Source organism: Dromaius novaehollandiae, chromosome 4 (genome assembly GCF_036370855.1).
Source record: "Dromaius novaehollandiae isolate bDroNov1 chromosome 4, bDroNov1.hap1, whole genome shotgun sequence".
In the NCBI taxonomy this organism is placed as follows: Eukaryota; Metazoa; Chordata; class Aves; order Casuariiformes; family Dromaiidae; genus Dromaius; species Dromaius novaehollandiae.
The window spans coordinates 59260885-59276283 of record NC_088101.1 but is presented as its reverse complement, the minus strand read 5'-3'; the positions used below and the strand labels follow the sequence as shown (position 1 = coordinate 59276283).

Genomic DNA, 15399 nt, shown 5'->3' with positions numbered 1-15399 from the left:
GAAAGATACTTTTAAAGACCTTCTGAAGAACAGTTTGCTCATAACTTGTGCTCACTTTTTCTTTGATGTACGCTAGTATAGTGCTAATACACCTAACATTGAGAAAATAACTTTTTTTCATGACAACATCACAATAACTCATGAACTTGGATCAATGGAATTAGCTAATCAGAGTGTTGCCTCTTGCACCCTATGGATATTGAATTAGAAAACAGGAGACATCAATTTTTATATAGCAGTGAATTTATTACAGCAAAATAATAGGAAGCATGAACAAGGTTACATTTGAAACAAGAATAAGTAGCTAAGTAATCTTCAGCCCTTCAGTCACCTCCAGGAGGTAACACTGACCTCAGGACACAGCCTTGTGGAGTCTGACATGAAGGGACAGTCCTCTGTCACATGCAGCAATCTCCATCACATCACGTGTGTGTGTTAATGGCCTGTCCCAGGTTAACCCAGGCGCGATTGGTATTGGTGCAGTTTGTGGCTGCTACCTTCATAGCAGATAGTAGATGAAGGGATAGTAGCTAGGATATGTCGCCATACAAGTTTTGCTGGCTTCAGTGCGCCTATGATAATTATGTTTTACTCCCAAAGGACGTTTACTGCTCTGTGGTGGTGTAACCCTTTCTCTCTCTAGTCCCTACTGTAAGCTCCCCCACTCTGGGCTTATCTAACCACCTGTGTATACAGTACAGCTCCATACCCTTAACTCAGACTGCTGAGGAAGAGCTGTAAGAAAGTCTGTAGAAAGACAAGAAGGGTAAAATTACAATCCCTGTTGAGAGAGGCGTTGTTAATAGCTCAAGAATTCAAGAGGGAAAGCACTGACATGGAAAGGTATAAAGTCCTAAAGGCCAGAAACAGGGAGGCTGGTCAGTCTAACCCTTCCCCTCCTGGTTACTGCCTCCCTGGCTAGAAAAGAGTCTTCAGGTGCCTTATAAGGATGGTGAGCACTCAGCCTGCTAGCATGTTAAATCCCAGCTGTGTTTTCCCTGTGGTAACCAATTAATAATTGCTTTGTACTTTTAAGTGATATATATCCTGCTGGCAGTCTCTTTGTGCATGGTAAAGATGACCAAAGAAACAGACCCAAACGTGGGCTATAACAGTAGGCATAGTTTAAAAACAAACAACGATAACAAAAACAGAGGAGACTTTTCACCAACTGACAGTGAAGCCCAAACTTTTCAACGGTGGTACACTTGATTTCCAAGTGAACACCATCGCTGTGTCTAGGGGAAGTGTCTGCTGCTGATTTCCTGAGATACATGGTGAGCATGCCATCTGATTTAACCTCTAGATCTGTTAGCCTTGGATTGTGCGTGGACCATCAGTTGTTCAAATATATGGTATTTTCTTGCTGTTTTTTTCTAATATCCCTGGCAAAGGGGGGGTTATGTAAAATTGGCTTATTAAAAGCTGGTTCAGTGCAGTAATTTCAGTGTGAGCATACCCTCTGAACTTCTGGCTTGATACAAAACACTGCAAACAAGTGATCAGTTTAGGGACTGGATAGCTGCTGAACTGTGCAAAAACATTTAAACATCCTTCCACTCTTTCCTTTGATGCAGAAGACAAATGCTTCAGCTTATGGCATTTTGCTTGCTACACAGAGTTTCACTGGCACCTAAGTACAATAGACAAATTTAATTTCTCAGCCTAAGAGCTAAACTGCAGTGAAAGGAGAAAAAAACATGCTGAGAAGAAAGAGGAGAAAGAAAAAAAACAAAAAGTACATTACAAGAAATTGGTATTTACTATGAACATTATGCAACTATTCCGAAAGAGCCAATTTAGACCAAACCAAAGACTTGATTTCTTCTCTATAAAATAAAAGCTTGTAAGAAGCAGCTTGTTCATAGGATTTTTATCATCTTCACTACATCTGTAAATTGGCTAAAAGGACCCATTATTTAAATCACTGTTAAAGAATATTGAGCTGAAGCCGTCTAGAGGTAGCTGCATAACACAACTTATATAAAACTTGCTTAGCATGAGTAGCTAAATTTGTTGAAGCCTTAGGCTGCACTTAGATAAAATAATGAACTTTTACCTAGTTCAGTAAGAAAAGGGCCTGAGAGCTGGTTCAAGCTGGAATGATAAGGGACTTGCAAGCAGTTTGCATTCCTGTGCTTCGCGCTCCAGGAGGGAGGATGTCAAGGCTTTGAAATAAGGCCTGCTTGGGCGCCAGGACCCTGGGAAACAAAGCCTCCTCTCACTGCTGAAACAGTGTTAATTAGGGGGTCTGGACTATCATGGGGTCTGGATTATATCCCCTTCGTCAGGACCTTGGGAGAGAACACCTATTGTCACTGCTGGGGCAGTGCTAATTGCTGGAACACCTCTTTGCCAGAGCCTTGAGAGACAAGGGTGGCACCCGAGGAATCAAGACACATCTGTCAACAGAAACCGCAACAGTAAAGATAAACAGCCTACCTAGGGACAGTGATGAGACCCAATAAGGAGCAGGAGACCCCAGACCTAAATATTACTATTGGTCCGAACTACCACGTGAGGGGTGGAGAGCTTAGATTGGAAGGTATAATTGCCCAGGGATTTCTTTGTTCGGGGTCCCTCTTCGGAGGCACCCAGCTTGAGCTGTAATTACTGCACGCGTGTCATTAAAATTTAATTATTTAATTTGCTTTGATTTGGCTCCGAACTTTTCTGCAGGAACCTAGGGTCGGGCCCTGTTATGCTGGCCGACAAGCCTAATTTCCATAACAATCACTAAGGTGAGTGCCATCTTATTTTGCATGTAAAATGTGCAGCTTCCCAGTGGTTTCTCTAAGAACTCTGAAAAATCTCTGAGGATAAAAAAAATACCCTTGGACTCATCAGCGTGAGTAAGATTTTAACCAGGCTGTCCTCCTAGGCAATGCCAGAGTTTGGGAATGCATGTTTAGCTTGGTAGCAGTGAAGGACACTCAGTAGGGTCTCTGTGCATTTTTATAGCACGGCACGCTACATAAAGAATGAATGAAGCATGCTATGCTATAATGAATAATGCTAAATAAAGAATGTTGATTAAACTATTAAAGAGGTTATGAGGTTATTACTTTCATTGTTTAGCAATACAGAAAACAACCCATGCTTACAGTATTTATTTTCCTAAATTTCAAAAACCTGTCCATCAAAACTGGTTCCAGCTAAATTTGAAATACCACATTGGCCCAAATATAATGGCTTTTTCTTGAAAAAAATCCACTCACCTTGAGTTTGTTTTCAGACTATGCTTCTGAATGGGCTCTGCAGACCTTTCAAAAAAGCAGACAGCAAGACCTAAGTGGCTGATAGAAGCGTGGCAATTAAGGTCTTTGATGAGCGTCTGAGCTGCAGCAGGTCCCAGACAGAAACAGGAGGAAAACCATCAGAGGGGGCTGTGGCATCCTCCATTCTTCCCTCCTTGTGGCTACAAGACTGCTTTATATTTGAGACAATTTGGAGTTTTAAAGCTAATTAGTACTTATATACCAGCTAAATATTCTCAGCTCACAGGAAAAGGCTGAAAAGCAGAAAGACTGAAAAAGGAAACGTCTCCTGTGTTTGGATTTAAGGTTCAAGAGATTTAAGGTTGGGGTCTTTATTTGAAACAAGTGAACACGCTGGCCTATGTAAGCAAACATTTATTTGAGGGAAAATCTTCAAAGGCACTTAACTAGCCCAGTAGTGCAAGGGCTCAGTTGAGCTCAAGACTGCTAATGAATTTAGGGTGTCATTCACAGTTGATCTATGTCTGTGGAATACTGCTGAAAGGGGCAGTTCTGGCTTGTTCCCTCCCTTGTGCTCGCCACTAGCAAGCTATCCCTAAGAAAAGTTTGGGGCTTTGATTTTTTCTTCCTTTCATTATGGGATTAATTTCCAGCTAGAGCAGTGAGCTATTCTGGTTGACTGCATTGCCATATGATCTCTACAGCTGGGATAATAGAAGCACTGCCCATTGTGGCAGCAATCTTTATTAGGTAAGCATAAGTCAAAACACATTCTATGCCAGTGCCTGAGCTTTTGCAGGCCTTGATATAAAACTCCCAAGCAGTGGCAAAGTTGATTAAATCCAGTAATTTGTTGTAATGGCTCCCCTTCAGGACAATCCATAGTGTAGTAACACATTGTTGTGTACTAAAAACACATCCAAAACTCTGCTTCTGGGTAAGTTAAAGGTTCTGATGGGATATTCCTCCTTATACATAGTCCACAGTGATACAGTTCAGAGTGAGAAAGGGATAATTTTCAGCATCTTTGTCTAGCTTCGACATAATGTAGGCCAAAGAGACTCAGTTCAACCATTTCTGCATCCAACTTCTGTTTTGAGCCACAGTCAGAGCCATAATAAACTCACATGGCAGGATTTCAGACTGACCCTCCACTCTCTCCCTGTTGCAGACAGCCAAGCTATTTGCAAACACTTTTACACATTTTCCTGCCAGGGAGAATGCAGGCCAGCTTACAAGAAGCAGAATGTGTGAAAATGCTTTTAAAAAGCCCAGCTGCTGGCTTGTTTTTCATAGGCAAAGAGTGAAAGTGGTTTTAAAAATACATCCTGCTTCCATCCTGTAAATCCTCCTTTTTCTCGAGGGGAACTTTCTCCTTTTAGGGTGAAAAAATCACATAGATTGTCTCTGCCCACTCCAGAGGTGGTTGTTCTTCCCTTTTTCATCCCTAGGTCTTCCCTGGATAGCATACCTTTCACATTGCCTTCGCTAAGGCTGGAGCCAAACAATACTACAGCAAAAAATGAATAAACAAACTAACCCACTCCCAACTGTCTCTGCTTTTAGAATCTCAACATTTCAATGTATTTTAAAATATCAACGTCATCCATAATTATTTGATTCTTAAGAGAAAAAGTTTGAAGTAGAAAGGACTTATATTTGTTTTCATACAAGTAGTCGAACAATCCAAATGAATCCCAATCAGATGAATTAACAGTGCTCTTAATGAGACTGCTGCAGCTAAATTAGAAATTCCCCAGAAATTGAGGATTTAAAATTAACATGAAAGGTGTATAAGGTAAAAATGAAGAAACAAATTTAATTAGCAAACCACAGATAGAGAATATTTTGTCAAATAATCCTCAGATGTTAACTAAACTACATCTATGATTTTCACTATATTCTTCAAAAGTTTCAAGAAAGAATACCACTGAACATGAAAAATAAATAAGAACTTCTTTTAAGTTTCAAGTATGCCTACCTGAGACTAAGATGCTAAAGGCATTGGACCTTCTTTCTCATTTGATCCCAATTTTGCTTCACATTCTTTGCAAGTATGATGACAATGCCTACAATACGGGAGGCAAATAAAATATTCCAGAATTTTGCTAGATTTCTTCTAATACAACCATATGGTATACTGGCAAATGTTCCTAAAAAAGTAATCTATAGCTTATGTTCTCCAATTTTTGTAAACCAATAAAAATCATTAATTATTATTCTTCAATGTAAGTAACTTCCAGCAATCATCAAATACAATAGGACTTTCTAAGCAGGAAAAGACAGTCCCTGCCATATCAATAACAACGAACCAGATGCTAGGAGCAGGGGGTAGAATACTTTAGAGTGACATATAGCCACCTGTGCATAATACAATGCAAGGAAAGTAATAGCTTTGTTGTTTGGAAAAGAGTGGAAGTAGAAACAGTACATAAAAATTGCTTTGATACATAAACAGCAAAGCTTCCCATTATCAGTTAGGCATTTTCACAGGAATAAAAGCTTAGGCTGGTAAAAGCCTAAAGGCTGGAAAAGATGCAAATACAGAGCAGGGAATGATCTTGTAGGCAGGGTTTTTGGAAGTGCATTTTGCGCATGAAAGATGCATGCGAGAAGCCACACTGGGAATGAAAAGCAGTAGTGGCAGCTGAAAGAGGAGGTTACAAGGAAGTCAAAGTGTGATTTGGCTGGAAAGAATACTTTACACAAAATTTAGAAAACAATAACTAGGACCTAGAAGTGGCATGTAACAGGAAGCAACTGGGAAGATCCATGATATGATTAGTCATGAGGGGGAAAAAATACCCTTGCAGTTTGTGTTCTTCATGGTTTAGCATAACAGTATGAAACTGGACAGAGCCACAAAGGATGAAGTTGAAATTATCGTTGAAATATAAGGATAGTATTCAAAAGAAAAAAAAAAAAAAAGAATCTGCAGTATATTTGGCCTGATTCATGGAACAAAGGAAGACTCAAAGGGCCAAGTGATAAAGATCGGGAGACACTTTAGAGGCATAATACTAGGTGAAAAGAGAACTAGTAACTGTTGTTCCACCACAGTTAAAAAGTAAAAAAATTTTATCTAAACTATGGATTTCCTAATAACATGTATTACACTAAATTTAATTTCCTCTTTCTGAGGAATCTGTGGTAGTTTCTAATAGTGTCTTATATAACTTAAGGATAGAGGAGTAGTACCTCATGACCTGAACACAGAGTTAAATATCTGTTTTTTTCTGCATCACATTATTATTCTACTTTTAAAACTATTTTGATTTAGGATTAGTGATTTAAATAAGGACAAACCTTTTCTGTGGTGGAACAAATGGTGCAATACCAATTTTCTGGAACTTTTTTTTGGCATTCACCTATATATGACATCTTTCCAATGGCAAAGCCTAAGATGTCGGCAACTGTAAAGACAGATCACAAAATACTGTTACTATACGAGCTTAAATGAGGAGTTTTAATTGGCTCCTTTTTAATCATACAATGAACTGTATGTAACATGTCTTCTCTAAACGCATCACAAACACATGTAGAGTTATACCGTATTGTAGGGATTATTTCACTTACTATTGAAATCCAGCTATCTATCATGAAACACAGCAACCAGTCCAAAACAACACAGACAGGAAAAGGTTATATTCAACTGGAATTACAAGATTCCAGATTCAGAGGAGCAGATTACAAAGATAGCCCAAGGTGAAATTCAATCACAAGGTCAGCACTGATTTCCCTTGGCCTTTTATGTACACTGTGGTATTTCTGATGACTACCATTCCAACACTATCTTCCCAGGATCTCCAAGAAGCCAGAACTTCAGCCTTCCATACTATCACACTAAGGCTTGCACTCATTACAGAATCAGAATAAGAATACTACTTAAGCATCCTCAGTTTTCTGTTGAACAAAACCATTCTCAGAGGGACACAAACTTTGTTTCTTGACATTTAAAAGTCGCATGATTAGATGACACAGTTTGTGTTTTGTTCTTATTTTCTTCAGCAACCTTGGGTTCATAAATAAAATGAACATACGAAAGGAACATACTATTTTATACATTATACCACGATGGTTTCTTGGTGTACTAGCTGTGTCATCTGCTAAGTGTGGGAGATCGATGAGGCTGATGTTTTTTATGAAACAAAGATGAGATTCGAGTTTTTGCCAATTTGAGAGGATAGATCAAATAAATATAAACTGCTGTGGAAAAAGTTTACATTAAAAAAAACTGAACGCATTTATTTTTAAACACAGAAGAAATCTGCTTTCCTAAATCACTGTGGTAACATCTCATAAATTCCAAAAAACGAAGAATTTGAAAAGATATCCAGAGATATACATCTGCAGCTCACAAGAAAATGTAGCTACTCGAGGTTTGCAGATTGCCGGTAGATAACCTTTCCTTTTGTTTTAGAATTAAGTCCAACTTACTTGTCATCTTAGGTAATGATCCAAACCTTGGACTTGCTGAGAAAATGCCTACAATAAAATGAAATAGTCAGAATGCTTATTCACTTGAAAAACCCACCAGCAGTCAAAAACATAGATGGTATTTTTCCTGGAAGCTTTTGCATTTCTGAAGGTGAAGATGATAGAAAAAACTTCAAAGTCCACCAACCTAGATTTAGGAACACCAGGACACATTCCACTAGTTCTTAGTGCAGGCCTAAGTCACATGAGCAAAAAACTCTGGACTGCGTGGGATTCAGTCCAAGTGGTAGTTCAGAGTACAAATCAACCTGAAAGCAGCATGGCTGCTGATGGTGACATTTGCAGCACTGGAGGAGGAGGTGATAGGACATGTCTCACCACAGTCAAACCTTGCAAATGTAATAGAGAACTGGAATGTCTTGTTCAAGGTCCTGCTCTTGTGCCAAGAGAAGCAAGCCCAGACTGTTCTTCAGCAGCTTTCTGTGGCCACAGACCAGGCTAGTGTTAAACTTTATCACAGATATCTAGTCTCCTTCTCTGGAAAGGAAAGATCAGATTAATCATACTCATACTGATATTTTGGCCTTTAAGAGGAGAATACAGTTCTCTGAACAAGTAAGAAAATGGAAAGATTCTCTTCAGCTCTTCCCTCCAAAATCCACATCTCCCAAGTTAAGACCTCTAGGAGCTGGAACCACTGTGCCTCTGGGAGCATTTGTCTGTCACAGGAGTGCTGCGCTGTGGAGGAGAGCTTCACACAGTAAGATTGCCACAGCAGAGGCCAAGCAGAGTGAACACTGGATTCACTGTTACATGCATTCACACAGCATCAGTGAGGCTCAGAAGCTCCAGCTCCTTCTAGAGCCAGCATACTGCAGTTGTCACAGAGGAGCATTCAGACAGAGGAACATTTACTTTATGCTAAGTGCAGGGGCCTTTGCCCATAGGCAGCTATGCAAAACATGTATATTTTAAATTTGGTCTTGGCGGGGAGGGGGTGGAAAAAATTGGCATTTGTTTCTGAACAGCACCCTTTTGCAATTGTTAAGACACAATAATGATTGTTGAAAATGGGCATTTGCTATTTCGTAGCTGATCAGAAATGTCCAAGTACAACGCGGAGAAACAGAGAGGAGTACCCAGTGCCAAAGGGTGTCATATTAGCTCCTGAGAAAGGGCCAGAGCCCTTCCCAGCACTACTCACTGCTTTTCAAAAACATATGTAATCCGTTGCCTTCCCTCACACACTTTCCAGCATTGTTCCTTCCCTCACCGTCTCTGTTTGCCTACAAGCTCTTAGGCCAAGGATGCAACAGGGAACCCACATCAGCCCCTTGTAGAGTAGTACAGCTGTAAGGTTTCCTTTTCAAGTCCTCCTGTTCATCTTGGTTAAAACGGATATATGATCAGGCAGGAAACAGTAATAGAGTCTGACAAAGCAAGGGGCTTGCAACCACACAAAATGAGAAAAGGCTGGAATGTTCCGACCTCCTTTGTTTGCTGTCTCTTGCCACTCATTCCTTTTAGCACCTGGATTCTTTTCTTCTTCTTGCTCCAGGCCCTGTGATTTTTCTTCTCTCCCACCTGCCCTCGCTGTAACTGGGGGCTGGTATAGGCTAAACGACTCTGGCTTATTTACTTCTGTGAGATACACCTATCTTAGCAATCTTCAGGGTAAATCTCCTTCACTCTTTACCTGAGACACTATCTTCAACCCTATTATCACTCAAGATTCCCAGAAGGGAAACTTGAGGTGTACTGAGTAGAATCAGGCTCACTCACTACATAAACAGAATACAATTCTCTTTTGTCTTACTTTGCAGACCACAAGTCAGCTCTATAAAAAGCTGTCTGTTTTCTCATTTTGGCAGTGTTCCTTGTCCCTTTGCACCAAAGCTGTATTCATATTGGTATGTGGTCACTGTAAAAATGTTGCCAGCATTTTCCAAAGAAACAGTATTTAGAGCTACAGCACCAGATTCTAGTGCCCCTGCTCAGATTGTAAGATGCTTTGCCCCACAGGCAGCCCCAGTGAAGACTCCACTGGAGTACACATGGTCACAGTGACAGAATCTAGCCATCAGTCTTTGAATTCATTAATTCTTTTTTTAATTCACATTTTTTCAAAAGGATGAAGGTGACAACACATAGCTAATGATCAAATCATTTTAACAATGATGGTGATGAGTGAGAAGAATTCTGATTTTGAAAAGCAGCAAGCTTTAGGGAAATCCACATTTCAGTAGTAATTCTAGAATCTCAATTTCATAACTTAGGCCCATCTAAAAGTAATTATACTTGTATATGTATTTTTTCTATTTACCTTTTGAGATCAGCCCCTGGGTGTCTCCCAAGAGACAAAGGAAGAGCTGTAAAAATAAAAAGAATTATCATCTCTGCTATTAGACAAAATTTGTTACCTATTCAACAGACACTTTATTCTCTTTATACCATCTCTGTAAAGCCAACATTGAGTATCTGTCTTAGTCACCTATTACACCTGCTCATTCAGAATACAATCTCTTCAGAGCAAGGATATGTTCACACTGTGCCTGCCATAAGACATGTTGTGGCATCTGGAGCTAATGCATTATATAAGTAATAACTTCCAGAATTTTAGTATCTCCCTTCAATACCACAAAACTGGTAATGGCAGCAGCTCCAATTAAATGCTGAAACCCTTTTCAGATCTCCTTCCTTCAGGAAGTGTGTATTTTGCATAAAAACTGATGCAATGGACTGAAAAATCAGGCACTAAAACACTGATTATCTATTCTTTCAGACTCCTTGACACGTAATAAATCTCACAAACCCAAGCCAGGTAGGCATGCTCCCCTGTCAGTGTATGGGTAGCATTGGTGTCCAAGAGTGAATCTAAAGAAGCCCACTGCCGAGCGGGGAAGTCAATAAACTACACAGAAGAAAACACAGGGTGCACTCTGTCTGTATTTCAGATTTAAAATCATGCATTGTCTTGCCAAAGAAGATACCTAAACTCTTCTTTCAAACATCAGGAAGAGGCCAATCCTTTCTTTAAAGCAAGCAAACAGTGAAGTCAGGAGAACGTGGCAAAGTCTGTTCTGCCTCAGGGCCCTTTTCCCCTGCAAGACCCTATCAAAGATTTGAGAACAAGCCCCGGTTCCCCTTCACTGAACAACCCATCTCATCTTCCTTGGGGAATTCGACGGGGGGTTCTGGACTGGGTTCTCTCATTTCTTCTTGTTGTAGGCATTCCGTTTTGTACACAGGAAACTACAATAAAGTCACAGACATACTGGAGCGATTCCAGTGAAGAGCAACAAAGATAATTAAAGGACTGGAGCATCTCATACAAGAGAGGCTGAAAGAACTGGAATTGACTGGCCTAGAGAAGAAAAGGCACTGGGGGGGATCTTGACATTGTGTATAAAAACCCGATGAGGGGCAGTGAAGAAGAGGGAGATAGTTTTTTCAGTGGTATCAGTGAAAGGATAGGAAGCATTGAACGCAAACTGAAATACAGAATATTCCACTTAAATACCAAAAAAAAATTTCTTAATGTGAGGGTGGTCAAACACTGGAAGAGGTAGCCCAGAGAGTTTGTAGAGGTTGGAGATATTCACTCACCTGGACATGGCCCTGAGCAGCCTGATCTAGCTGACCGTCCTTGAGCAGGGGGTTTGGACTAGATCTCCAGAAGTCCCTGTCAGCCCCAGCAATTCTGTGATTCTATGACAATACTGAGTTGGAAAGCTGAAACAGTAGGATGACTGCAAAGTCTAGTGATTAGGTCACACTCATGAGCACCAGTCCCAGCTCCAATTAATATAAGAGTGAAACAACGTACATAAGAGGGACTGAGAAAATCAACAAACACTTTATAATCTGATGGTTGGATATAGCTCTCAGGAAGCAGAAGATGTAAGTACAACTGCTTTTGTGCTTGGAGTTACCCAAAGCTAGGATTCTCAAAACTCTCACCTCTTTAACCAAGAGGCAACCAGACGAAGAAAAGAGAAAGGCCCCCCTGGGGTTTTTATGTGGCATTAATCATGCCTTATGCATGACTGGACAGGATCTAACTGGATTAGATAATGTATATAAAATAGGCAGGGGAACACCTATTTTGTGAATACCAGTTCAGCACTAACAAGATTTGGACAATTATAAACCTCTCCAGTAGCAATTAGGGATTTTTTTTTTTATGCCAGTAATGGCTAAATACTGACTATAGCACCAAAATTCCTTTTGTGAATTCAGCCATTAGGCTTGCCATCCTGCTGGCTTGGTATTTCTCAGCTATAGCTATTGCTATTGTTTGTATTCTCAAAACTAAACACTGACCTGCTCACTTCTTGAATACATTCGAAGGCAAGAATAAGTATGTAATAAAGTAAAACATTCCTACAGTTGGTTTAATAACTGACTTCATGAATAGAATGCCAACTCTAAATTTATCAATATAAGTTCATAGTAAATGAGTAAGCGCTTAATTCAGCCACCTTTACTTACAATGATTACAAAAATAATTCAATTAATTTTATACTAGCACATTGTTCAATTTAACCTAGGTGACAGAATTAACCCACAATAATATTCCAACAAAAACCCAATGTACTACAATAAATGACAGGGCATTTTGCAGCATAAATACATCAAGCAATCCTTCTCACTGAGAGAAGAACAAGTTTGGATTGCTCACCGCTGTACCAGAAACTTTCCTTTTTGCATTCTTCACAGATCCTTGCAATTTCTGCAGTATTATGAGTTTGTGAGATGAGACAATAAAACATTGGCTGAAAGGATAAGCTTGGGTTAGCTTTTTGAATTTCACATCACAAGAAGAGAAAATTAAATCAATTTAAGAAGATAATTAAATCATTTAAAACACAAATAAAATGCAATGCAAATACCATCTAAGCAATCAAAACTCATTGTTTGGTTGTTAGCAGTGTGATGAAATGCTTGATAACCCAATAAAGAAATAAAAAGAATTACATAGATTTTAAAGTTAAACCACTCATCCTATGGGGCTATACTTTCCAAAAACAATTCAGTTGTTAGTTCACCTCTGAAGTATATTGCCTTATTCCATATTAACCATTATTAACCATTTTATTCTCATGAATTATATCAGCTTTCTGGAACAAAAGTAACAAGGAACAAAGGTAGTATGACAGCTTCTACAATTTAAGTTCTGCCCAGTACAGAAGCCAATTGAAGTTCAGTAAATGTAGATTTTGTAAGTATTCAAAACAGGATCAACATAAGCTCTGTCAGATTCCCTTGGTCTAACTTTTTCTCTGTGGAGTTTAAATATATTCATGGCATTCACTGAACTCAAACAGACTGGCTTCATCTTTGTGATAATTAGCTTGCAAACAAGTTTCTTTTAGGTTTACAGTAGCTGTTTTTTCCTTTTGTTTTGACTGGAAGAAAAAAAGTGACGGTATTCTTTCACACATTCTACTATCCATGGTATGGAGATGTGGTTATCAGTAATTATTTTCCTTTCTTTAAGAGGTGATTCAGTTATCAGTTGTGGCACATATCGTATCATCACTGGACATCTGAAACATGTGGAATAGTTCTTACTCCAAAAATCTTGCTCAAGGTTCTCTGCAGCAGCCGTTGTCATGAGTCAAAATTAGTTGAAATTTCAGTGCTTTTCTGTAAAAGCGCAACATCTACAAACTTAACTGTTCTTGAAAGAAAAAGCTTAGACTTTGTAGAACAAGCAGTGCTTTGGGAAAAGAGCACATTAATTACAGAATTCTACATCATTTTATGCCTGACTGGTGCATGATTTTGTAGCTATAATGATGAAATGCATTTATTGGCTGCAGTCACACATTTCACTTTAAGCTAATTAGTATCTCAATCCTTCTTCAAGCATTGCTCCCACTAAAGTTAATGGTGGCACTGCTTTGGTAAACCCCACAGAACTGACTCCAGACTAGCTTCACAGCAAGGTCACGAGCCAGAACATGAACTTTGCTCATACAGCAAACACAATAAAACCTGAACAGGCTAAGGGAAAGATAAGGAAATAAGTGTCAGGGTCCCAAGTGCACAAACAGGCTCTGCAACCTCTAATCCTCTACAAACACCCTGCCAGAGGTTTAGCTCCTTATGTTCAAAGTCAGTTCTAATATGGTACAGTTGTGTAACCTTAAATTATATTCTGTGAAAACAACTAAGCTGGGAGAAAGAGCTGTGAGAAGCTTTGTCCCAGACCTCTGCCCCTTTGCTCAGGAAGGGCATTTAATCTTTGCCTTTGCCTGAACTGTGTTGTAGCTAAGACTGAACCTTGCCTTTTACCATGATGAGCCAACCTGACTTCCAGGCTTACCCTCAGACCTGTCTCATTCCTGCTGACTTGCCTGGCAATCAATGACTTTTTGGTTGACTCTGGTTAACATCACCGGACTTGCTCTCCTCCTCTTTTATGGGCACTGTGGGACAGTGTCCTTGTCAAGGACTGCCCCTGCCCGCCTCACTGTCACGGTTGGCTCCCAGGCTGCCTTCCCTCACAGATCAGCCCACTTTTCTGCTGACAGTGAGTGGTTATCCACAAGGCCATACCACATTAAAATTCCTTTTGATTAATTACATACTTACAGTATAAAATGGCAAAATCTGTCCCCCGCAGGTAGCTGATTTCTCCAGCAGAGGAGAACGCTCAACTTCTGTAAAGGACCAGGGCAGGTTCTGGTGCAGCTATGGTTCCCTTCTCCTCTTCTGAATACACATACCCAACTCAGTAGTGGGACAGTAGGTTATACTAAACTAGGGCTGTACTATATTGAACCAGGGCTCAGCGAGCTCTTGACTAGTGTAAAATCCCTTCTGAATCATTGCCAGTTAGCATAAATTACAGCCCACTTTTCGGGGCTTGAGAATCAAAAGCTCCCAGCCCTCTGAGAGTAGTGAACGACGAGGAGCAGGAGACAGCTTTTTCTTTTCTTCATTTATTTGCTTAAGCTAACAGGCATCTGTTTATCTCTTCAGCAAGAACAAGCAATGCAAAATCCTAGTTAATGCCTAGCAATAGCATCAAAAAGAAGAGAAAGGCAACCCAACTTACCTATCCAGCTTGCTTTAGAGGGGCTGTTTGATTTTTCTCTTGGGTTATTTCAGAAGACATTGTCTCTGTTTTTCTTGCCATCTTTTTCTAACAGTCTTGGTCAGCAGGAATGATGTGTCGTATGCTTGTCTACCCTTCTTTCTCCTAGGTACAAAGGTAAAAAGGTACTCATAGGCAGTTCAGTATTTACCTAGGAATAGCAACACCCACATTGAAAGGTTTTTACAGCAGATAGATAGCATCCAAACGACTTGATTATACATAGTTTACAGCATAGTGTATCACTCATTAGCAATATAGTGTTGCATGGAGCCTAATTCAAACATGGAGCCTAATTCAAGGAAAGTAAAGGGTAAAATAATATCCTGGAACATGATATAGCTCTCAACCATAGAAAAATGAGAATAAACATGAGCAAGTTATCCAAAACCTTCCCAATTGTGACTATATGGCAGGTCAAAAATTTAGTGTCTTTAGTGTGCTCTCCAAAACCGTATATGCTGCACTGGTTCTACCCTCATTCCCAGGAAGCTTGGATTCCATGGGACCTGAAATGCAAGCCTATCATAAATGAAATCTGCATTTCCAACAAACACAACGCAGTTACTAACGTGATTTTAAAAGAATCCAGGAGGAACAGATTCCAAAGAGTTTTAGAATTATAATTTTCCATGCATC

At 39.7% G+C, this 15399-nt stretch overlaps 1 protein-coding gene across 1 annotated transcript; it reads right to left on the bottom strand.

The window, feature by feature from the left end:
- Nucleotides 1-231: 231 nt before the first annotated feature.
- On the bottom strand, nucleotides 232-14865 carry OCIAD2 (OCIA domain containing 2). The gene is given in 9 exon segments (XM_064511751.1): nucleotides 232-5287; nucleotides 6525-6574; nucleotides 6576-6631; nucleotides 7656-7703; nucleotides 9979-10001; nucleotides 10003-10024; nucleotides 12337-12430; nucleotides 14256-14345; nucleotides 14725-14865. Coding segments are annotated over 9 exon segments (543 nt in total). The 5' UTR covers nucleotides 14803-14865; the 3' UTR covers nucleotides 232-5205.
- Nucleotides 14866-15399: the final 534 nt, after the last annotated feature.